The 24,923-nt window shown below is 47.0% G+C and overlaps 3 protein-coding genes across 4 annotated transcripts in view; 1 reads left to right on the top strand and 2 right to left on the bottom strand.

The window, feature by feature from the left end:
- Window positions 1-24,923, bottom strand: part of EIF3I (eukaryotic translation initiation factor 3 subunit I) — a 130,200-nt gene that overhangs the window by 8,175 nt on the left and 97,102 nt on the right. Inside the window, exon 1 of one of the 2 annotated variants that reach the window (XM_056847052.1) lies at window positions 661-705. The exons of the other annotated variant lie outside the window; for it this stretch is intronic. Within the exon in view, the coding sequence (XP_056703030.1) occupies window positions 661-663 (3 nt within the window). The 5' untranslated portion in view covers window positions 664-705. Of the gene's footprint in view, window positions 1-660; window positions 706-24,923 lie in introns of those variants that run through there. 2 annotated transcript variants of the gene reach the window in all.
- Window positions 1,126-7,159, top strand: TMEM234 (transmembrane protein 234). Its single transcript, XM_056847056.1, has 5 exons — window positions 1,126-1,221; window positions 3,279-3,430; window positions 4,102-4,168; window positions 5,690-5,782; window positions 7,066-7,159. The coding sequence occupies exons 1-5, from the start codon at window positions 1,209-1,211 to the stop codon at window positions 7,140-7,142; spliced, it is 402 nt and encodes a 133-aa protein (XP_056703034.1). The 5' UTR covers window positions 1,126-1,208; the 3' UTR covers window positions 7,143-7,159.
- Window positions 8,087-24,146, bottom strand: DCDC2B (doublecortin domain containing 2B). Its single transcript, XM_056847051.1, has 9 exons — window positions 23,869-24,146; window positions 19,807-19,864; window positions 15,109-15,185; window positions 13,568-13,699; window positions 12,383-12,529; window positions 12,148-12,186; window positions 9,649-9,848; window positions 8,769-8,869; window positions 8,087-8,191 (listed from the first exon to the last, which is right to left on the bottom strand). Exons 1-9 carry the CDS (start codon window positions 24,144-24,146, stop codon window positions 8,087-8,089), a joined length of 1,137 nt encoding a protein of 378 aa, XP_056703029.1.

Consider the following 24,923-nt stretch of genomic DNA (forward strand, 5'->3'; position numbering starts at 1 on the left):
AACAAACAAGCAAGCGAAAATATTGAAAATGTGAAAATTAACCTGTAGGCTGTTTATGTGACCCACAAAACAAGTAAGTGTAACTTAATCAATTTTAACTTTGGGGACAGGGAACCTTCCTCCAAGAAACTCAGGGTGTGTACCTGATTCTTTTCTCCTCCATTTTACCCTCACAACAACCCTAGGAAGGAGGTTAGGCTGAGAGCGTGGTTGGCTTAAGGTCAGTGGACCGCTTTGAGGGAGGAAAAACTGCTGGGTTCTTCCATCCTCCGTCCTAGTCTCTTCACGGCACATATGCATTACCTACTCTGACATAGTGGGAGCAGGAAACCCTGACCGGCGTTTGGGTGTAACGTTCTTCCTAGGAAGGCAAAATGATCCCGTTCGGCGCCAGGGTTGCCAATTCTGGCTGCATAAATTTCTGGAGATTTGGGGGGTGGAGCCCAGGGAGGGCGGAGTTAGAGGACGAAGCTCAGCAGGAACGTGACGCCATGAAGACCACCCTCCAAAGCTACCACTTCCTCCAGGGGAACTGATCTCTGTAGTCTGGAGATCCGTTGTATGTCCGGAAAACCTGCAAACTCCACATGAAAGCTGGCAATCCTTTAGCTCACTAACGGCGTAGGCAGGCCTGCCAGGCCACCGGGGTACTCAACTCACCATAGCTGCGGTCAGGCAGGGCCGGCGGCAACAGGACGCGAGAAGAAAAAGGATCCACTTCCGAAGTCAGACCGGAAAAGCGCGGCCCACAGGACATTACTTCCGGTTTCCGCCACCTGACACATAAAGCGGTCCGGCTAGACCGGGACAACAAGCGGCCTGAACTTCCGGCAATAACCAGGAACCGCTCTTTACTGACGCTTCTTCTTTATGGTGGGCCCTTTTGTATGGCGAAGGAAGCATCTGTGCGTCGAAAAGAAAAGCCGGGTCGGTTTGGGAACGGAAGCCGAGAAAAGTGGCTGCTCGATCCGTCAGATCTCTATGGTTATAGTGCCTCTTCCGCGCAATTCGAAACCAAACGTGTTCTAACTTCCATGAGCTTTCCACATTTCCGATGCCTGCCTTGCGGGAGGTAGACATAGGAAGGCGACGGACCATAGAGACGGCACAGGGAGAGCGACCACCTGCAGTCCTCCATTCGAACGATGACTTTCAGTTTAAGTGACGCTCTGCGCCGCTGTTTTTCCGCAACTCTGTAGCCGATCGGCATGGCGTCGCTAGGTGAGGGACCTATTTCCGGTACGGGAGGGAGCGTGCGCGTGGAGGAGGCAGAGACGCTGGAAGGGGGCTGAACGGGTCTTTATTTATGTGGTTCTCCCAGCACAGCCATAGACGTAAAATGTCTGGGAATTTTGAAGTAATGGGGGGGAAACATAGAAATGCTGACAATACTTACTCTCCTACCAAACCTAAAATTACTTTGCTGCTTGAACAACACAGACTGCATCATTTATAACTTCGCATGTAAAATTGCATTGTTTGGCATATTTATGGAATTTAAAAGTACAAATGCCTTTGTTTTTTTACAAATAAAATTGTGGGTATTTGTATATTAAGTGGCATCAAATCATTTCTGACTCATCGTGACCCTATGAATTAATGTCCTCCAAAATGTCCTATTGGTAACAGCCTTGCTGAGGTCTTGTAAACAGAGCAGTAGCTTCCTTGCAAACTGAGAGCCGAGTCCAACTATCTCATGTTGGGTCTTCCTCTTTTAATGCTGCTTTTGACTTTTCCTAGCATTATTGTCTTTTCCAGTGACTCGTGTTCTTACAATGTGACCAAAGTACAATAGCCTCAGTTCAGTCATTTTAGTTTCTAGTGACAGTTCAGGCTTGATTTGATCTAGAACAACTTATTTGCTTTTTTGGCAGTCCACAGTATCTGTAATACTCTCTTCCAACACCACATTTCAAAGGAATCTATTTTCTTTCTGTCATGTTTCTTCATTGTCCCAACTTCCACACCCATAAATAATAGGAATGACTATAGAATGAATTGCCCTGACCTGGATGGCCCAGGCTAGCCTGATCTTGTCAGACCTCAGAAACTAAGCAGGGTCAGCCCTGGTTAGTATTTGGATGGGAGACCACCAAGGAATACCAGGGTTGCTGTGCAGAGGAAAGCACTGGCAAACCACCTCTGTTAGTCTCTTGCCATTAAAACCTCAAAAGGGGGTCGCCATAAGTCAGCTGTGACTTGGAAGGCACTTTACACACACATAGAATGAATTAACTTGATTTTGGTTGCCAGTGACACATCCTTACACTTAATCTTTTCTAGCTCCTTCATGGCTGCCCTTCCTGGTCTCAATCTCCTCCTGATTTCTTAGTTGCAGTCTCCCTTTTGGTTGATGATGGAGCCAAGGAATAGAAAGTCTTGAACAATTTCAGTTTCCTCATTGTCCACTTTAAAGTTGAGTAATTCCCCAGTAGTTATTACTTTTGTCTTCTTGTTCAGCTGTAGTCCTTTGGTACTTTCCACTTTAACTTTCACCAGTAGTCGTTTCAAGCACTATTTTCTGCTGGTAATGTGGTATCGGCATATCTCAAATTATGTTCCTCCCCACAATTTTCACTCCACCTTCATCTAAATCTAATCCAGCTTTCCTTATGATATGTTCTGCATATAGATTGAAGTAATAAAGAGAGAGCTGCAAACTGTTATGCCATCATAGCACACATATCCTTTTGTAATTTGAGGGATGGGAGATGGCAATTAGAAAACAAATTTTGTTGTTAGGGGGGAAAGTGCATCATTTGGGCAGAATATACCATCACAACTGGATATTAGCATATTTGGACAGCAAGCTCAGCTTTGTAGTGCTGAAAACACTAAACTCATTATGCACTATACCATATTAATTGTAGACAAAGCTACACTCATTTCAAAACAAAAAAATTCATGGGAGTTTTTTGGGGATTTCCCCAAACTTTCCATTTGTTTCCATTGAAACACATTCCAAAAAATTCCAACTAAGGAGAAATGTGCTGTTTTTCACTCCTGTTTTTCCTGCTCACAGCAACCATGTGAGGTAGGCTAGGCCAAGGGACTGTGACTGGCCAATGTAATTAATGCTTATTCATCAATATGCTCCGCTGAGTTCAGGGGGGCTTACTTTCAAGGAAGTGTGCACAAGATTGCAGTGTAACAAATATGAGAGTCCATGCTTGGGCTGTGGGGGAAAACTTTAACCACGTTCAACCACCCTCTTTCACATCCCCAATGTACTTTCAGAAGACTTCCTTGAGTCTGCTAATTTGACGGTTACATTGCAGGTGAAGTTGCAGCTTTGGTCTTGGTGGCAGCTCTTTGGGGAGGAACCAACCCATTTTTGAAAACAGGGACTGAGGGTCTGGAACAGGTGAAGAAGGAAAACCGGGCACTGCAGTTGCTGGCAGAAATGAAATTCCTTTTTCTCAATTACAAGGTATGATATCCTTCCCCAAAACACTTTTCTTCCCCCCAGCCCTTTGAAAATTGCCTAAGGCTGCAGTCCTGTATATGTGCTTACTTTGAGGTAAATCCCATTGAATTCAATGCAACTTCCTTGCGAGTATGCGTGGATAGGATTCTGGCTGCAAGTCTAATTAATTTTCTAACTCCTAAAGAATCCTGTCTTATGGGTTTGATATTGGGAAACCTATTTTGGAAAATTCCTTTGTAACGTTTCCTTTCATAAAACAGGATTAACCCCTGTGTTGAGAAACTCAAGACTGGGGGCTTCAACCAGACTGGAGTTTCCCCAAATGAAAACACATTACTTTAACTCCTTGCTTTCCCCAAATTTTGTTTTCATAATCATGGTTGTGTCGTTCATAGAAGAGAACAATGACAACCATGATCCTAACAGTAAGAAAAAGGTAGTACAAGTTTTATGTGGATGCCAGCCTTGTATTAGTGATGCACAGACCCAAAGAGTGGGTCTCTATAACCCTTTCCTCCACTGTTTAAATCAAGACCAGCTTGGGTCTTTCATTACACAGTATACCCAAATCTGCTGTAGTCCAGGGAATTGGGAGGTCAAAGGTATTTATTACAGACCACAACCAGCAAAAAATTGGGAGGTCTGACCATACCATCTTATACTTTTTCTTGCAGTATGCAATTCCATTTATGCTCAACCAGTGTGGCTCGCTCATCTACTATCTTACTTTGGCTTCCACAGGTTAGTCCTTCCTTACTGCTTTTAAAGGATGTAAGCGGGATTTGTGGAGAAGGGGAGAACAAACAGTTCCAGCTTTGAAACGTCATTTGGCCCACTCAGAAACTCCAGTGCGCATGGCCGGTGGGGAATGGGGACGGGGACGGACACTGCAGCATAGCTTCTGGGAATGTTCTTCTTGGGTACCATTCCAGCAAGCCTCAAAGCAGCAGCTGAGTTACAAATTGGGAACCTCCCTAGATAGTCTTCGGTAAGCCACTGCCAGCCCCTATCAGCATAACAGAGATAGCATACATAAGTCTGATACTGGTCTGTCAAGACTGGTATTGTGTGTGACTGGCAGCATATCTTTCACATCAACTGCTACCTCATCCTTTAAGTGGAGATGTTCGGGATTCAACCTGGAACCTTCTGCACGTAAAGCAGACGCTCTACCACCGAGCCACAACTCCTTTGTTTCATGTGGTGTAGCCCTCGCAAAACCTTATAAAGTTGCAAGGACTACACCACATTGATATATGGAAAGTGCTTGGCTGCTTTAAAGTACTAGGTTAAACACTAACAGGTACCTTGTAGGCTCCTGGTATTTGCAGGTGCCCCAGATCTTGATTTCTGAGCAACTTTGATTTTGCATTCTTGTCAAGACACGACAACTGCATGGCCCAAACTGGGACAGATCAGTGGGTGAGTTTAGCACATTCCACCCCAAGTCTCATTGATCACTATGACTAAGTTGCTGATCATATCCCCCCACTCCCATAGCACATAGCTTACCATACTTAACTGAGACTGGCAGAATTCCCACTGCAGTGTGGCTGCTCTCTGTTTCTGATGGTTTCTCCCTATAATTGCAAGACAATTGCTTTTCCTGCTTGTGAAGATAGGACAAGCCATTCAGTGTTAGCTTTTGCTTAGCATCACTATTCTCCATTTTGAATGCTTAAGAAACCGTTGCTTTGTAAGTGTAGAGGCCTAGCAGAGACCATGGAAAACAAGATGCACCTGCAGCCTGTTACCAGGCAGATAAGTCCCGTTCAAGGCCGAGTCAACATACCAGCATAATTGGAAGCTAGATTCATCTATGGAAAGTTGGGAGGGGGGGAATGAGCTCACTCTTCACTCCTAGGACCTAGTCCGGCCTGAACCATCTAGAGGTTTCTTTGAACCACTGTTTCTGATTGGAAGTCATGGGTCATCTGACAATTCAGATTGCCATAAATTAGCCATGCTTATTCTATGCTTAGTTTAAGAATAAGGAACTTCAGCTATGTAGGAGAGTTGTAAGTATAACCAGCAAGACTTTGTTATTTTCTTTGCCAGTGTGTCTTTAAGATTACTGTACTCGCATTTTAATTATTTTCTTTTTAATTTCTTAATAAACCTTTTCATTTAAAGGTGGTTTGAGTTATTTGACCTGACTCGGTTACGTTACAACACGGCTGGGGCTCTGGAGAGGGCGGCCAGTCGTGACACTGCTCTACCTGCTCCTTTGTTAACTTGAAAAAAAACTTGGATCCTTTTCAGACCTTACCTTGGCTGTGCCTCTTTGCAATTCTTTGGCTCTGATGTTCACCGTGGCAACAGGGAAGATGCTTGGAGAAGACATTGGCAGCTCACGTAGGTGTCTCCTTCTGACCAGATGCACACACAACATCCCTCTTTATGTTTTTCTACTTCATAGCCTACAGACGGGAGATGCTAAAGGGGGAAGTGTTATTTCCCCCCCTTTTGCTATGAATAAATCCTGTTGAATAGAAAACTACAAGAAGGAGGCCTGTGAAGTAGTTTGGAAATTGTCCCCCCCCCCACATGATTCTGTAAGCTTAATCCTGACAAGACAGAGGTTCTCTGGGTTAGCAGAAAGGCAGACCAGGGACTTGAGATCTCTCCTGTCTTGGATGGGGTTATACACCCCCTGAAAAGCCAGGTTCGCTGCTTGATACAGCAGTCACCTTAGAAAAAGGTGGCTCAGAGTGCTTTTGCCAAGCTTCTGCTGCACCCATTCCTGATTCAGGCAGATCTAATCACAGTGATCCATGCCTTAGTTACATCTAGACTGGACTACTACAGTTTTATCTACTTGGGGCTTCCCTTGAAGCTGCAGTTAGTGCAGAATTCTGCAACTAGACTACTGATTGGGGTCAGCTACTGAAAGCATGTGACACCCCCCCCCCCAATACTACAGTAATTACAATGGCTTCTGATGTGCTCCCGAGTCCAATTCAAGACAGTGTTTTTGTCTTTTAAAGCCCTACATAACTTGGTACCGGGGTGTCTGAGGGACCATCTTCTCCCATATGTTCCTGCTCAGGAATTGTGATCACAGGGAGAAGCCTCCCTTTGACCAAAGAAGCTCATCTGGTGGGTACATGAAGGAGGGCCTTCCAGAGGCAGCCCCACAATTCTGGAACAGCCTCCCCATGGAGATGCGCCTGGTCTCCTCATTCCAGATCTTTAGGAGGCAGCTGAAGATGGTTTTATTTAGGACTGCATTGGACTAATCTAGTTTATTGGCAGCCCTAATCTGCATTAAAAAAAAAATTGCTGTTCTATTTACATTGTAAGCCACCTTGAGTTCCGCAAGGGAGAAAGCCGGCTAATAAATGTTTTAAAGAGGTAAGCTTGAGCACACCAACACCCCTCTCCCGAGCCTCAGGTACTCTCAGCATTCTTGCACCAGGAACTTCCTCAGTCTTATCAAGGTGAGAGTGTCTTTTAAAAAATAAATTAGACAAAAATCTTATTTTTCTTCATACCGAGTGAACACCTGACCTTGCCTGTGGGCAGCCTGGTTTTATTGCTTTCACACTTGGCATGAGGGCCAGCCCCTTCACACTATGAAATAAGCAGTGAGCACGTTCAGGATTTGGGCTTATTTCCTGCTTGTTTCCTTTCTCTAGGTGCCGCCCTGGGAATGCTGCTGACTGGTTTGGGAGTAGCTCTCTGCATAGCCGAGTCTGTGGATGAGAAACCATGAGGAGAGGGTGCCAGAGACAATGGTTAGCAATGGACAAGGGACTGGAGGCTCTGGCTCCACTCCCGTCACCTTATGCGGTGGAGGAGCTTGCCCCAGAGTCCACACATACTAGAGCCTTCAAGGTCTGGTGGGGATGTGTCGTGTTCCTCCTTTCCTGATGCTTCTTGGAGCCTTTATCTGATTCACAAAGAGCCTTGGAGCAGCTGAGCTTGGACTGGAGTGTCCCTATCAGCCAGTGAGGAATTCAGGAAGAAAAAACCCTCAGTTCTGGCATGGAACATGTTGCTGTTCTGTTCACTAGCTACTGTACATGTGTTTTTGTAGTTAAATTTTAAGTGACAGTTGTCACCCCTCGTCTCCTTTTTTAAAAACAATCACATCAAAATTCATGGTTGTGGCTACTGGACCTGCATTTCAAAGCAGAATTTAGCCCCCGTATTCTGGTTTTACAAATTTATTTAAGAAAATCTGTAAGATATTTAGACAAAGTCAGCACAAATCCATTAGGCGGATGCTTTAAAACATCCCATCCAGGAGGAGAAAGCATGCTGGGTCTCTCTCCCATCATAGTCATTTCTCATGTTCGATTGAGCTCCTCTGAGCTGGGTGGAAGCCGGGCTGTCGAGGAATTTCATCCGCCAGGTCACCAGCAGCATGCTGAATCTGACGGGCCTTCTGCACTGTCTCCTTCTGTTGCATAGAAACATTTTTAGAAAGATACACAGGGATGAAGATGAGTTGATGCCGAACATTTTAAAATAATTATTTGGAGAGGTTGTGGGGGGAGCTGGAAGTGGGTGTTCACTAATGGCGGGTGCTAACAAGAGCTATCAGCAGAGGGGGAATAGAAGGAGGTTTTAACATCAGTGAAAACAGGATTCTAGAATAAACTGTGCTATTTGCTGAAGTCATTCATGTCCTAAACAACACATTCATTATTTCTGTTAAAACATGCTGCCTATGTACCACACTAAAAGGTTCATTACCTTGTTGAGTTGCCACTTTTTAGTCTGAGGCATAACTTCCTCTTCCACCATCTCTGCAACTTTCTGAAGGGGGCAAAAACACACAGAAAGCTCAGGAAAAAGCCACACGTGCTCTTGAAGAAGCAGCCTTTAATTTCTGCAAACAATGGGAAAAGGGTATCCTGTGACTAGTTTACTCTCAAAAGGCAACTGCTTTCGATTTCTCAAGTTCAATGAATTCTGGAAAGATTACTCCAAATGCTGTATTCAGAGATATGCGGCCTATTCCAGTCCTAGGCATCTCAGAGTTTGAAGCTGTTAATAGTTTGCCACAAATGAGGGGACAGTATTAACTTCAAATTACACTGGGTACAATCCATGGCAGTGTCTCCAGTGCAGCCCTGTTGCTACAGTGACAGAACATGTGGCAAGAGGGCAGTCCCCAAAGCATTTGAATTCCAGTAGGTGTGTCCAGAATGTTATTTAAAAGAGCTCCCTAACTTCCTGAAGTATTTCAAATACAAACAACTCCAGTCCAGGAGCCTCTGTGGATTTTAACACTCGCCTGAATCCAGTTACTTCTTTGTGGTACCAAAGATCCTACTAAAAAAAATCCCAGAAGATTTTTGATCAGACAGATACCCAAGTGCATCCCGCATACCTGGTCAACAGGTAACTCCACCTGTGTGTCTTCATCCTCCCCGACTTCCTGTGCTCCCTGCATCTCTTTCCTCGCTCCTTTCAGCTTATAAACGCTTCCTTCTTCTGGAGATAAATAAAAACATCTTGTGAGTATTCTTGTACATACCACAGTTGTGCTTAATTAAATCCACTATCCAGCCACCCACAAAGATGCAGTGATGGTTGCTAGTGCAGAAGGATTTTCAAATTGTTAGGGCAATTTCATGAAGAACAAACCCACTGAGAAACTCCCTTTTCCAGGGCAACCTCCCTCCCACTTCCAGATGCTGAGGATAAAGCTCCCCTCTTAGAAGCTTTCCTTAATCATCAGGCTGGTTGCTTTGGAAAACAGAACTTTAGACCCGATGAACCTTTGTCAGGTCCATCAATGCTATTCTTCCATATACTCACTTCCAAAGGCAGCTTGGTTTTAAAACTGCAGCCACAGGATTATTTTCCAGCCTCAAGTTTCTGCCTTCCTTGTCATCGATAGGCATGAATACTCCTACTTGTGAGATACTTCTGATGAGGACTTATAATAATATTTGGGTGCCATCAAGTCACAACCAACTCATGAGGATTCCAGGACCGTGGGGCTTTCAAGGCAAGAGATGAGCAGAGGTGGTTTGCCATTGCCTTTCTCTGCATGGCAGCTCCAGTCTTCCTAGGTGGTCTCCCATCCAAGTACTAGCCACGGCCCACCGTTTAGCTTCTGAGCTCTGACAAGAATGGGCTATTCAGGCTGCTCCATTTGCTAAACCAAGCATTTCCTTTCTGTGACCACCAAGGCTCTGCACAGCCCTTCATGCATACTGCTGCTTTATATAATTCCTAGGAATCTTAAGAAAATGTCTTTTTACCTTGGTCAGACCACTGGCGAGAGTTCCAGCTGATTTGCCCGACACGGACTGGCTTTGTGTAAATGATGCGCTCCTGCTTCTCCTCTTCGCTGAGTAGATGTTTCCTGGCTTTTTCGTGTGGCGCTGGAGAAGAGCCTGGGCCACTGTCCTTCTCCACAACTCCTGTAGACCGCACCCGCCGAAGATCCAGCTGGAAGTCCCATTGAAGGAAAACACTTAGGGTCACACTCAGTTGTCCCTTGGGGCCAGTTTCATCGAGGGCCTCTTGTATAAGCACAGTCGTGTGCGAGGTAGGACTTCACACTGTCCACTGTTGCCATTCTCATATACTACAGTGCTCCAGAGCTTATCTTCAAGACCACATAAGTCACCATAGCTGATGTCTTTGAGCTCTTGACTCACTTGCAGAAGGACTCACTTTGCACCAACCAAGGTGAACCAAAATAATTTCTGAGCCTACCTAAGGGTCTGAGGCAGAAGCAGGACAGCTTCAGGTGGAGAGAAGCTGTCTTATACTGTGTCTGACCATCAGGCCATCAATCATAGTATCATAAGAGTTGGAAGAGGCCATTCAGGCCATCTAGTCCAACCCCCTGCTCAATGCAGAATCAGCTTAAGAGCATCCCTGACAAGTGTTTGTCCAGCCTCCGCTAAAAGACTGCTGGTGTGTGTGTGGGGCTCACCACCTCCCTAGGTAGCTGATTCCACTGTTGAACAACTCTTACTGTAAAATTTTTTTTCCTAATGTTCAGTTGGTCAACCTTTCCACCCATAATTTAAACCCATTATTGCAAGTCCTGTCCTCTGCTGCCAAGAGGAACAACTCCCTGCCCTCCTCTAAGTGGCAGCCCTTCAAATACTTAAAGAGAGCAATCATGTCCCCCCGCAACCTTCTCTTCTCCAGACTAAACACTCCCAAGTCCCTCAGCCTTTCCTCGTAGGGCTTGGTCTCCAGGCCCCTGATCATCCTCTTCGCTCTCCTCTGCACCCGCTCCATTCTGTCCTCATCGCCTTTGAAGTGAGGCCTCTGGAACTGCACACAGTTCTCCAGGTGCGGCCTGACCAATGCAGTGTACAGTGGAACAATGACATCTTGTGATTTGGATGTTACGCCTCTGTTGATGCACCTCAAGATCAGTACTGTCTACTCAGACCTGGCAGCAGCTCTCCAGGGTCTCAGGTAGAGGTCTTTCACATCACCTGCTGCCTGATCATTTTAACTGAAGATGCCGGGATTGAACTTGGGACCTTCTGTGTGCCAAGCAGATGCTCATTCACTGAGCCACAGCCCCTCCCCAGCCTCAAGCACAACCAGTGCAGAGGTGGACGACTGGCTACAAACTGATTTTTCTCTCTAAATGCTTGAGTGCTAAAATGACCTTGGACACAGTACCCCATATAGTAAAATGACACTGGCTACTTAGAAAATAAGCATACTTTGCTTGATGAGCATCTTGTAGTAAGTCGGCGTACTGGTTAGTGAGTTGGGCTAGGAGCAGGGAGACTCAGATTCAGATCCCTGCTTGTCATGAAACTTTGGGCCGGTCATTCTCTCTCAGCCTAGCATACCTCACAGGGTTGTTGAGAGAGTAGAATAGACAAGGAGAGAGTCATGTATGCAGCCTGAGACTTTTAGGAGGAAGGAGGGATAAAAATGCACTAAACGAATAACAGTCATCCTAAATGATGTGGATCCACACTGATGTGGATGCCGGACCATCTACATTTATATCCTATATAGATCAAGAACCATCATTTGGGGGTGGTGGAAATAAATAAAGGAAATATTTTTAACTTATGATTTGTGTTAAAAATGATTCTTATGATTCCCTAATCTTGAAAGATATATCTGGTTAATGTCCAAACCAATTTGCAAGGATAATAAAGTAGTGCTTAAGGACTTTTGATTTTAAAAGCAACTTCATATGATAAGCCCTGCTCTTGATCTACATTAAAATTTATGACATCAGCCCCCAAAGAAGCTTTGGAACCCAGTCCCAATTTTTCATCCTTAAATCCCAGTATTGCCCCTCATCCATTACCTGCTGCGGTGCTTCAAGGAGAGCTGAGCTGCTGGCGCCATCTTGAGAAGCCAAGTGGAGTTTGCCAAGCTGAGAACAGGAGGAGAAAGGATTTCCATAAAAGGTAAGCGACACGTTTCTTGGCCTCAGGCCAACTTAATTTCAGCAAGAAGCACGAACTGTTCAGCACCACAAGACAATATCATTGACAGCACTCAAGGCTCCCCCAAAAGACGAGGGAACAGCACTACTCTGTCTTCCAGAGCATCCTCCCAGTTCCTACAGTATCCTATTGTGGGAACAGGTGGGGAAGGGACTTGAATAATCCTATTTTGGATAAAAATCTAACATGAGGAAGCCAACCCACAGCTTTCTGGATGCACCCGCCTTCTGGCCCCACTTTTACAAATATAATCCTCCTGAATTATTTATTGCTAGGAATGTGATTTCTCTCCCCCCCCCCCCAAATTCACCTACTTCTCGATTGCAGTTCCTTCTTCTGTTATTGGGGTGGTTCCTGAAAGCACAGACACAGCAAAATACACATTGTTAAGGAAAGGGAGCCCAGAGAGAAAAAGGTTGTGATTGCATCCCCCACCCAGATTTATTTATTCCAAGGGATTGTTTTAGACAAGAGACAGCGGGACGACACAAATGCCAGTGGCAAACACACAACCATTGGTCAGGGTTACGATGCAGTTTCCTTCACCCACCGAGGGGACCGATGGACGACCTTCTGGGGCACCAGTAGCTCCACGTAGGGCAGGTTCTTGTACTTCTCCATCCCCACTGCCACGTAGTAGCTCCCGCTCACCAGTTGGTCACCGCAGGAAATGGCGTTGCCATTCAGCTGGCACAGCCTGGCAGAGACAAAGTGGGGGCAGGTGGCTTTTGGGGAAAGATGACTGATGGAAAAGGAGATCCAGTGTCAAAAACAAGTCCTGCCTTCGAGACTTCACCATAGATCTGAAATACGACTAAGCAAGGGACCCTTGCTTGGCAATCTATTTTCCCCTCCCCACAAGTGGGGGAGAAGGAAATTAATCGCATACCAGCTGTAAACGTAATGTATCAAATGTCATTGTGACTTCAGTGCTTGATATCATATTACTATGAATGTATTTTGCATCTTGGAAACAGGTTCATGAGTTGAGAATGGTGTCCTGAAAATTCCAAATACTGTTGTCAGTGCCCAAAGGAGGCATTATGGTACAAACACACACTCCGAGCACTCCAACTAAAATGAGGCCTTGCTTTTGTTTGACTCTGGCTTCATCTGGATTTTCATAGCCATTGCAGGAACTTCATACTCTGAAGTGCAAATCCTCTATCTAAATAAGCCACATGCCTTCAATTTACTTAAAGCATAATAATAAAGACCACTACCTGCAGGGAAAAAGGAAATGCTATAAATAAATAGGGAGGATATTGACACCACAGGCATAAACTGGTTTAATAGTAATTCCCTCTCCCTGTGGAACCTTGGGAACTGGTTCTGGGAAATGGATCTCAAGCAGAATTCTCAGCCCCTTTGCCAAAGTATAGTTGCTAGGATTATTTGAAGGAAATGCAATGGCATTTAAAGCAGTATAGGTTTGTAGTGTCGATCTGTGTTCCTCAGGAATACCTGAGAGTGTCGACTAATCCCAAGACAACAGCACAGACTCCGGGGAGTGATTGGGGGACACCCGTGCCTCTTGGAAGAGAGCCCTGCCCCAGTGCCGGAGCTCACTCTGCCACCAGGTCACGAACATGCCAAGAACCTTCACGTGGAGTCCCCTTCAAGCCCATTCCCAGAAAACGCTCTGTCCACCGCTCACAGACAGCACAAATATATGTTTTCAAAACTAAGCAGAAAAGAGAAGGCAGTTGGGCGTTATTTACTCAAGACGACTCACTTTTGGACAGCTCCGGTCCGCAGGTTTGCCCTCTCTGACAGCAGGCCTAGGACGGTATTCCACTGCTGCAGGGAGCTCTTGGAGAGGACTAGGCGGAACGGGGGGCTGAGCAAGTCGCCGTTACGGAAAACACTTCACAGAAGAAGCAAAAAACAAAGCACTGGACTGATGATGTGGACAGATCTCTGGAAGAGCACCCCCCCCATCCAGGATACCTCTTCTACACACACTTGTTCAGAGGTATTCCAAAGGAAACCCAGATGGTGCCATGCTGCAGTCTCAGCACCTCAAGTGTCCTTTCCACCAGAGAACCCTGTGCACCCAGATTCTGAAGAACATAAGAAAGGCCATGCTGAATCAGATCAAGTCCAGCAGTCTGTTCACACAGTGGCCAATCAGGTGCCTCTAGGAAGCCCACAACCAAGACAACTGCAGCAGCATTGTCCTGCTTGTGTTCCAAAGCACCTAATGTAATAGGCATGCTCCTCGGATCCTGGAGAGAATAGGTATGCATCATGGCTAGTATCCATTTTGATGAGTAGCCATGAATAGCCTCTCCTCGATGAACATGTCCACTCCCCTCTTAGAGCCTTCCAAGCTGGCAGCCATCACCAACCAAATCCTGGGGCAGGGAGTTCCACAATTCAACTACACATTGTGTTAAGAAATACTTCCCTTTATCTGTATTGAATCTCTCTGCTGAGGAACCAAGTCTTGCATGTCTGCCATGGAGCCCAGTGTGCCACACAGGGTCCTGGAAGGCTCACTCCATTGGCCGCACTCAATGTGCCCATACAGATGTACTCCGCAGAGGAAGATGGCATGCAGCAGGCCTTTCAGAGAGGCTTGCCCACCACTGTCACTGTCCCCATTCCAAGGGACAGGATTGTAGAAATGCAGTCAGCAAGTGAGCAGTGTTTGAGCAAGGCGCACCCTAAGAGGTGAGGTGTCATGAGTGTTCTGCCTTGACACATCCCAGATGGCTTCCCCATCACCACCACCTCACATGCCTGGAACTGGAGCTTGAGATCCATTCCACTAATAGCAGTGTTTCTTTCCCGTGCCAAACAACCTTAGAATCATAGAGTTGGAAGAGATCACCAGGGTCATCTAGTCCAACCCCCTGCACAATGCAGGAAATTCACAACTATCTCCCCCCCCCAACACACCTCCAGTGACCCCTACTCCATGCCCAGAAGATGGCCAAGATGCCCTCCCTCTCATCATCTGCCTAAGGTCATAGAATCAGCACTGCTGACAGATGGCCATCTAGCCTCTTCTTAAAAACTTCCGGGGAAGGAGAGCTCACCACCTCCTGAGGAAGCCTGTTCCACTGAGGAACCGCTCTGTTAGAAAATTCTTCCTAATGTCTAGACGGAAACTCTTTTAATTTCAGCCTGTTGGTTCTAGATACAAGAAGTCTTCCTTGTGCCAGCGAAAAGCACCAGTGTCAGCGGAACAGATCCACAGGATCCAACCTACGTTTACTACTTCACTGTCCCCCAAAAGGAATCTTACACAGAAATCAAAAAGTCACTCACTGTATAACGCAGGGCACATTCACCGGTCTCCTGCATCGCTCCAAAACATTTGCCCTCCGGGAAATGACTGGATAGCTCTGAAAGCCAAACAATATCTGTACATATAAGAAGTACTATTTATTATCAAGATGCCACCATCAGCAGACATGGCCGCTTTGCAGAGAAACATAAAACAAAAATTAGGTCTGTGCCCCAAGAAGCTCACAGTGGGAACTTTGACAGTAAGACATAGAGGAGAGTCAAGAGGAACAAGGGACGAACTGAGTTAAATGGAGAACTGCTATACATCTCACCCAGAAACGCTGGGAGGATTTGTGTGTCCCAAAGCAGAAACGGGATTCTGTCCTCCCTAAAACCTGGAAATGGAGTTTCCTCGGGGATAGATTGCCCCCTTTGGCTCACTGGGAAACTTCCTGGCGGGCTACTGCTCTGAAGGGCGACAGGTAGCCAGGAAGCTGAGCCAAGCGGCCCCCTTAGAGGATGGTAGTGGCTTGGAGGCAGCTTGGATCGGACCCAGACTGGGACTGCTCAGTTTGCTCAAGGACTGTTTTAACATCCCAGTGTGCCTCTGGCTTTTCTACACAAAATGGGCAGCTCTCAATCAGTTTCGTGCACTTCTGACTCAGTCACGTCACACAAAGGAGACAGCAGAAAACCAATTTATTTTGCAAGCATGTTGCAACACTCCATATTTGTTTTTCGATTTAGTAAAAAAAAACACCCAGAATGTCCTGGCCTCCATCATGGTCTAGGGGCTCCCAATGGGGGCTCATCCTCGAGCATGGCTGAGCTTATTCAGGAACGAGGAGGGACACACACACTGTATATGCGGTGGCTTCCGCACTAGGACCCTTCCGCACTGCTCAGTCATTTGCTTTCCACAATCAGCTGCAAGAGAATTGCAACCAGAGTTGTGGCAAGTCACTTGATACAGGGCAGTACTTCCCAAAAGAAGCGAGCAATAGCCCATCTCAGTGTGCACAAGGTTAATCAAACATCCCATTCAAATAAGGTTCTAACTCTTTTTGAGACTGTGATAAAGACTGGCTAAGGCCAACCTCCGAAGGCCTGAACAAGATGGAATGTCTTGCCCACATCCGGGATTCTCCTCGCCAACCCGCTTCATTGCTAAGGCAGACGGCGTTGCTGTCACAAACCCTGGCGCCTTGAAAGGCCTTCTTTACAAAGGTGTGCAAGTGGTGTTGCTAAGGTTGCTGAATCTCTTATATACACACACAGCAGGTCTCAAAGGTGGATGGAATGGTTCCAAAAGGCTCCTCCCATCTCGCATGCTTCAAACCCTCAGGCTGGAAGGGGACAAAGGGGGCAAATACTCCAGGGGCCAACCTCCGCAAGTCAGAGATCTGCCTTCAGCTGCTGGGTACTTCTCTCACTCGCCCAACAAACTAGATCTCGAGGGCATCCAGTGAAATTGATGGAGAGGGGCTGTGGCTCAGTGCTAAGAGCATCTGCTTGGCATGCAGAAGGTCCTAGGTTCACTCACCGGCACCTCCAGCTAAAGGGACCAGGCAAATAGGTGATGTGAAAGGCCTCTGCTTGAGACCCTGGAAAGCCGCTGCCGGTTTGAGTAGACAATACTGCCTTTGATGGACCGAGGGTCTGACTCAGAATAAGGCAGCTTCATGAGATGGACAGTGGATTCAGGACAGATAAAAGGAAATGCTTCTTTACTCAATGCGGAATTAACTGATGGAGAATGTAGTGATGACCACAGGCACAGACAGCTTTAAATGGGGATTAGGCGCGTTCAAAGGGAACAGGTTTATCAGTGCCTACTAGCCAAGGTGACTGAAGGGTACCCCCTATTCAGAAGAAGTAAGCCTCTGAATGCCAGTGCCAGGAAGCCACATCAGGGGAAGGCTTCGGCCTCTATGCTCTGTTGTTGTCCCTCCAGAGTAACTGGTTGGCCACTGTGCCAGAGGATGCTAGACTAGATGGACCACTGCTCTCATCCGGCAGGGCTTATGTAACCCATACCTGGGTTGCAACGGTGGGTTAATTTTAACTTTGCATAAGTGGGGCCATCTTTATTGTCTGCTAGGTTTCTCTGGTTGAAAATGGGCCTTTGTACCCTGACAAGTTTTTATGCTGGCTTTGCTATTCTAAAAGGATTACTGTCAAAGAAAACAAGGCCTCCGTCCTTGGGCGCTGATAAGGTGGTACAGAGCAGAATTTTGAGTTATCCTCCTTGAAGGTACAAGAAGCTAGATACAATTTCTAAGCTGCATGAATGCTTCAGTACTTGCTTATGTTTAATTGGATGGGATAATTCTTCTTTTGCCGTTCTTCCTCAGTAACGTGGGATGTCATTAAAACTCCAAAGTTGTATGCATGAGCTCATTAGAACTTCCGTCTTCAAGTGACTTACTAGGTGAACTTCTCAGCTCGAGCTCTTAATAACGGATTACTTTTAACGGCTCTGTTTTGTTTGGAGAGCATCATTGGGCAACCCTCCTTGGAACCATCAATAAATTCCTCGTCACAACACACCCTAAGCAGAGTCACAGCCAAAACTGACAATTCATCTGATTTATTTAGGACAGTGGTTCCCAAAGTGGGCAGTACCACCCCTTGGGGGGCGGTGGGATTACCTAGGGGAAAACTAAGAGGCAGGGGGGCCCTAGAGGTGGGCCCCTTGAACTGTGTTGTTCACTAATTTACAATAGACCAAGCTATGGCACCATGCTGGCAAATTTAGTGGAAACTATCAGAATTTTTTTCCAGACTTTGAAGAGCTGATACCATTGGATCAAGTTCATCAGTTTTGCTGAATAAAAACTAAAGAAGATTTGATTTTGAACAGATGTGCAATTAATTTTTACCGTTTTGAAATTGTATTGTTATTATCTTCTTTGGTGCGTCACGCAAACCCTTTTTGAATAATGCTTTTTATAGGATAGGGTAGGGGGCGCTGGGGTTGAGTCTGTGGGACCAAGGGGACGGTGACCCAAAAAGTTTGAGAACCACTCATTTAGGAGAAGGGGGAAAAATAGAGCGAAGGAGAGATGGCAGAAGAATCCTGCGGCTGAAACAGCCAGTGTGGTGTAGTGGCTAGAGTATCAGACTAAGATACGGCCAACCTGGGTTCGAATCCCCACTCTGCCAGGGAAGCTTACTGGGTAACCAAGGTTGCCTACCTCCAGGTGGTGGCTGGAGATCTCCCACTATTACCACTGATCTCCAGCCAATAGAGATCAGCTCCCCTGGAGAAAATGGCCACTTTGGCAACTGGACTCTATGGCATTGAAGTCCCTTCCCTCTCTAAACCCCACCCTTCTTAGGCTCCCCCCCAAAAAAAATCTCCAGGGATTTCCCAGCCTGGAGCTGGCAACCCTATTTGGGTCCTCATAGGGGAGAAAAATGGGGTATAAATATAGTAAACAAACAAATTATGACCGCAACTAGGCCTTACGCAGAGAGCACAAGTGAACATGACCCATCACACCAAGGTCCTACAAAGCTAGAGCACTTCAGATGACTCACTTAAGCAAGCCAAGCCAGGCATTCCAGAGAAAAGAGCGCGCACACACAAAAATCAACCAACCTCCCTAATCAACATATTCCAGGGGACACTTCCTGCCTATAATCAAAGCTGACCCTGTGCAAGGGCAAAGTCTTCTGCTACAGCTACAATGCGATGCATACTTACTTGGGAATAAGTCCTCCTGATCTCAGTGGACCTTACTTGAGCCCACCTTGGTGGGGGAGAGGCTAGGGTTGCCAACCTTCAGGTGGTGGCTGGAGATCTCCCACTATTACAACTGATCTCCAGGCAACAGAAAATGGCTGCTTTGGCAAGTGGACTCTATGGCATTGAAGTCCCTCCCCTCTCCAAACCCCGCCCTCTTCAGGCTCCACCCCCAAAACCTTCAGGTATTTCCCAACCCGGAGCTGGCAACCCTAGGGAGGACAGGATATAAATTATTATTATTACTACTTCTGATTCAACCCTGACGGAAGCAAGTGCACCACTACTGGTGAGCTTGGCAAACTTGGCCAGCCATGGCATGGGCCCAGGAGGGGGTATGGTCCCATGGGATACACCTTGAACCTGGTCCTGGTGACTGTTCACACACTCACAGATCCCATACAGCACAATTCCCAGTTGGCGTCTGGAAAGCCTGTCATGAAGCACTGCTTGTCAGTGTGACATCGCCAGGCCCTGCCCTGTGAGCCTGTGGGTTTGGGATAGGATTGCCTATTCGCCACCGGTGGGAGGTTTTTGGGGTGGAGCCTGAGGAGGGCGTGGTTTGGGGAGGGGAGGGACTTCAATGCCGTAGAGTCCACTTGACAAAGCAGCCATTTTCTCCAGGCGAACTGACCTCTATCGGATGGAGATCAGTTGTAATAGCAGGAATCTCCAGCTAGAACCTGGAGGTTGGCAACCCTAGTTTGGGATGCAGAGCACCTGGCAGTGCTAGGTGGCCTCTTGTTTCATACAGAACTGACTGGGCAGGTGCGGGGAGAGTGGCAGCTTTCTGGGGTTGTAGGCCTGAGGGCAAGTGTGCCTCTTCTCAATTAATGTGCAGCCTCTAACAGTGGAGGCATTTTACCCCTATTTGTTAATTTAAATCAGCATTTTGTGCAACATGCTTTGATCTCTCCCCCCACCTCCCGTTAAAGCAGACCCAGCAGTAGCAGTGCCCCAAAAGTCCCCCCCTCCTCCTAGGGACTCACCTGCGCGCGACCTGTCTTCTGATTCTCACTGAGCTGCTTCATTCCAGGTTTTAGATAGCTGCAACGTGAGGAGGGGAGAAAATGAGCACAGTGAACAAAAGGAGGCCTGAGAGTCAGTGCTGGACTTGGATTCGAATCTCAGTTCAGCCATATCTACCTGGGAGCATTTGAGCATGTCCTCGAAGCCTCTCTCTCCCCATCTGTACAACAGGCAATGTCCCTGTGCTTTACCTTACTATTTTTGGCATGGATTAGCCTCAACAAAACCAAGAATTATTCAAAACAACAGAAAGCCACATTCAATATAGCTTACTTGGGTGGTTTGTGATCTATAAACACTAAACTCCCCATCAGGACTGCAGTCTCCTCTCTGAAAGGTTTGTAGTTGTAATAGTTGAAAACTAAGATATCTGAAAGATGATATCCCCTCCCCACACACACGTATATTACTATGCCGTTTTGTAAGATATGCTAAATGGTTTACTAATTTGATTTGTTCTCACAACAACCCCGCCAGGTAGTAACTGTTATTCCAGTTTTTTCAGGCAGGGAACCAGAGGCTGGGGAACATTGACTTGCAGAAGCCTATGCCAGCAATCCGTGTCGGAGGCAGGATTCCGTTCTTCCAAATCCACTCTACCCTGGCACCGTCTTAGAATCGTTACTGTTTACAAAGAGCTTACATTCCTCTTTGTAAGGGATAACATCTGTGGTGTTTGAAGTCACTTTTGGGAAGGTTAGCAGGACAGTCAAATGCAAGGCATCTTACGTCAACAAGTGCAAGCAGCCGCATGGAACTTGATTTCAGAAAAACAAAACAAATGCTCTTTTCTCTGGCATCCAACTACATTTGTTGCCAAACAGGTCTCTGGGGTGTGGCCGTTTCCCTCCCTGCGGACATACTGCTGTGTATGAACTGTTCAATCTGTGTATTCGTTGCAAAATGCGGAGATGGAAGGGTGCAGACTTGGGGGCAGGCACCAGGAGCATGATTCAGCCCCCGGGGGGGTTTCTCAGCAGGTCTTTTGCAAGACTTTATGGCTTGCAGCTGCCACTTCCCAAGCCACAACTCCAGCAAAGGGATCTGGCACCTCTGTCAAAAGTCTCCCTATTTGTGCAGCCAAGCCGTGGCCTTGAAGGGGGCTCTTCTCCCCTCTCCAGGATGCAAGGGCAGAAGAAGTTTTGCTCTCTCCTAGGAGGAAAGGAGAGAGTGTCTCTGGGGTAACCAAGGGAGATGGCCCTACTAAGTCCCTGGCTGATTTTCACACTAAGGGAAGAAAAGGGTTCAAGAGCCCCGTGTGTGTGTGTGTGTGTGTGTGTGTGTGTGTGTGTGTGTGTGTGTGTGTGTGTGTGTGTGTGAGAGAGAGAGAGAGAGAGAGGGGGGGGAAGAAAAGGGTTCAAGAGCCGTGTGTGTGTGTGTGTGTGTGTGTGTGTGTGTGTGTGTGTGTAAGGGAAGAAAAGGGTTCAAGAGCCGTGTGTGTGTGTGCTCCCCCCCCCATGCCATTCCAGCTAACAATCAGGGAGGCAAAACACTTTGCACTTTGACAAGCACAGAAAGGAGTTAGTGGGTCAAGTCAATGTTGTGGGAGAATCAACCCTTTTTAATTCAGAGCATGGTTTCTGTTAAAAATTAATAGCAAATTACATCCTCTTTTTCTGCACACAAGCTATTTGGATGTAACCCTAACCCTTCAGTAGGCTGCAAACTGCTGATCCAAGAATTCCAGACGATACAACAATTACTTAGGATGAATATAGTGCTTTTGAATTACCTTGTAAGGTACCTCTGCTTGATTTATCTCTATACTGCACATGGGGCCGGGGGTTAGGGGGGTGAGGAAGCAACCCTAAGAGAGCCTCAAGCCACCCGGGGAGTTCACAGCGGAGAGATTTGAACACAGAACTTCCTGAACGACAGCCTAGCCCAATACACTGCACCCATTCTCAAGTACGACACCAAACTCCTATTTCAGCCAATGTCAGTTCCTTGGGCTAAATGTTGGCCACCGGCTGTTCTTGTTTTCGTTGTACCTTAAGCAGAACTTGGTACCTACCAAGACCTCAAAAGTATTCCTAGTGGGCTTCTGGATCAGATAGGCCACAACGAATCAAACAGCCTCCACTCCTTCACATGTCTCGCTGCCTTAAACTCCAGAGAGGAACACAGACAGGCAAACTCCGCGCTGGAAATAAAAGCTATGTGCTCATGGCGCTGACATCACGGACTCGCTGGTGTCACAATCCCTGCTTCCATCCAGGGCCGGCATCAACATATGCTAGGGTGGGGCAGCCGCCAGGGCCCAGGGCTTCCAGCAGAGACTACTGCTACCATCCCCTCCTGTCCCTGTCCTCCCACCAACCATGCTGCTGGCTACGTGTGCTGCCCAGCCTTATTGGGGTAAGGGCAAGCATGCAGCACGTGCAGCTTGGAGTGTCCATGGCGGGAGGGCTTGCAAGCAAGTGAGTTGCTGGGGAAGGAGACATAGGCTGGCAGCTGGGGAGGGGAGCACAGGTGGGTGGGCAGGAAGAGGGGTGTGATCAGAGGGTGTGGCAGCAGGCAGGGGAGAGGCCCAAGAACTGTCTGCCTGGGGCTCCCAGGCGCTCTCTGCCCAGGGCCCCACAAAATCTGGAACCGGTCCTGACCACAGATCCCCACCTAGCTCCAGAAACACGCCAGGGAGGGCAGCAGGAGACAGTCCTGGATTTCACTGCAGGAATGTTGTTGACCCACCTGCCAAAGCAGAATTCTCAGGGGGCGGCTTAGTACGACACAACCCTTCCTCCACCACCCTCACCATTCTGTTTTTCCCATCTTCCAACACATCGTTTATTTACTCCGGAAGTGCTTCAGTAACTAGGCACCAGGCATTAAACAGACAGACACACGTTCTGTCACCAGGATGATCCATTACAGACACCAAGGAAGGCAGGAGTGGGGGGGGGCATTCAGGTAAAAACCAGCTGGTGGGACTAGGGTTATACTTTCCCCTCCCTCCAAAGCTTCTCTACTGCAAAGCAGCCCCTCCAGGAGGTAATGGGCAAAGAAGAAGACACTGCTCGGCCACATGGCACTGGGCTTCTTATTCCTCAGCATCACAATCTGGTTTCCATAATCCAGACAACCTCAAGCTTCAAGAGATCCAACAGACTGTTCCCGTCTCTTCGTGCCAAGATAAGAAAATTCTCATTTTACAGGCGCTTCAAATTATTAACAAATGCACATTAAACTTCCTGCACCATTTTCCATTCTGGAAAACAGATGTAATAGTGTTTTCAAAACCAGCCATGAAGAGACAAAGGATGTCCAATTCCAGGCTGCCAAGGAAACAAAAAGTCCAGTCTGGTCTCTGAACACAAGGCAAAGACTCATCGGTGTGTCTCACACAGGGGAAAAAACTATGCTAAGGCTCAGTCACGGGCAGCCCTCGGGCTCAATCTGGCACCTTCAGCTGCAACCCAAGAAGCTATAAGTACCTAAGCAGCATTTTGAAAGGTGCAGCATGGCAGTTACAGTTGCTGGCCAGGAACTTTTGCAGGCCAAACCACATTTTGCCATAATCGGCGAACAGGTGGGACCTTAATGGGGCTCCTGCAGAGCAAATCCATATGTATTATTTATTGACTGTATTCTCCACATATTGCAATGGATGTGAACGCCAGCCAGAACTTGAGCAAAATCCAGCTACTGTAGGTCTCTCTGAAGGAAGTGTTCCAGGGGTGTAAACGTACCCCTCCCCATCTTAAGTGCAGTCTCAATGGAAAACAAAGATGATATTTGTCAGGGAGAGGACCAATGTCCATAATCCTGGCACAATCCCACATAACTGACAAGTTTACCTCCTGCATTATTGGCTTTTCTGCAGCGGGCCTGTGTGAACTGGGGTAGGGCCTGGGGATGAAGTACCTTCTCTGGGATGCAAACACAAGCAGCCACCAAGTGAACGATCCCTGCATTGCAAATGCATCCCCTGGGAGATTCCTCACGAGGCAGGACATGTAGGTTTAAGCTTTGGGTTCCAATCCACCCTTGTGACCCTCCTTGGCCCTTAAAGGTCTACTCACGCCAGCCTTTTGAACCGCTCAAAGCCTGCTGCGACATACTGGCACCCATTATGTAGTTCTCCCAGCTCGGTGACTCGATGGCCCTGCCTGGGTGTATAGATGTTCCTGACGGCTGCAGGGGCCTGGATCGTGCTGGTCACCTCGTTCAAAAAGGCCTCAAAGGTCAGGAAGCGCCGCTGACTGACCACAAACTTCCTGCCGTTAAAGAAGGGGTCTCCGTTCCGATAGACCATCACGTTCTTGGCAAGAGGTGCCACCGCTACGGTCTCAGAGCGCATGTCCAACTCCGTCTGTGGGCACTGGGCTGTGAATCCAGAGAAGGCACTTGGCAAAGGGTGGAAAGAAACTCCAGTGAGCTTCCCCAGCTGAGAGGCAAACCCTGCCACCTGATCCTTTCCCCCTTTGCCAAGCTCTGTTCCGAGTGCAACTCTAGTGTTTCCATAGCATCAAACTCTGCAGGGGGGTGGGGGGAGGAAGTGTCATGGGTTGGCCAGGAGGACAAGACTATTTTCAACAGAGAGAGCCACCTTTTCCCAGCTCATAACTATTTTATTGCTAAGCCTGCAAATACTATGAGCCTCAGTTTGGCAATAGACCCTATTTTTTCAGTTGTGCAGCAAGTGACATAACTGAGCATGAGCAAAGTTCTTTTTCTCTAACTATTGTCACTGGTCTAAGATTTACCTTTACCTTTATCTATGAAACGTAGTGCTGTTATAATCAAGCTCTTTATTGAGCTTTTTAATTTTGGTGAAAGCTTCCATTTTCCCAAGATCTAGTAACATATCCTGCAAGAAGCCCAACAATGACAATTTCACATCTAAGATTTTTTGGTCTAAAATTTAAAGTACGGTTGCCATCAGCCTTGAGCCCCAGTGACTCTCCAAAATGTACTAATACCCCTTTATTAATTCCATACTACTCAAGAATGTAGCATCCAGTTACCATTACATTAGAAAAGGGATGCACAATCTTTATTTCACTTGCCTACCCAACAACCCTGCAAAATATCTCATCTTTGTTCCCATTTTACCAAGAAAATAATTTGTCATGGT

The sequence above is a fragment of the Euleptes europaea genome, chromosome 3 (assembly GCF_029931775.1).
Source record: "Euleptes europaea isolate rEulEur1 chromosome 3, rEulEur1.hap1, whole genome shotgun sequence".
Classification (NCBI taxonomy): domain Eukaryota; kingdom Metazoa; phylum Chordata; class Lepidosauria; order Squamata; family Sphaerodactylidae; genus Euleptes; species Euleptes europaea.

Bases quoted from the DNA above. Each gene is read 5' to 3' on its own strand.
- TMEM234 (XM_056847056.1), top strand. The intron at 3,431-4,101 runs GTATGATATCCT...TTTTTCTTGCAG, and splicing joins TCCTTTTTCTCAATTACAAG to TATGCAATTCCATTTATGCT. The intron at 4,169-5,689 runs GTTAGTCCTTCC...GATCCTTTTCAG, and splicing joins TCTTACTTTGGCTTCCACAG to ACCTTACCTTGGCTGTGCCT.
- DCDC2B (XM_056847051.1), bottom strand. From the start codon at position 24,146: ATGCGCTCTGAGACCGTAGCGGTGGCACCTCTTGCCAAGAACGTGATG. The intron at 13,700-15,108 runs GTGAGTGACTTT...TCTTCTGTGAAG, and splicing joins AATGTGCCCTGCGTTATACA to TGTTTTCCGTAACGGCGACT. The intron at 8,870-9,648 runs GTAAAAAGACAT...TATCTCCAGAAG, and splicing joins TCGCCAGTGGTCTGACCAAG to AAGGAAGCGTTTATAAGCTG.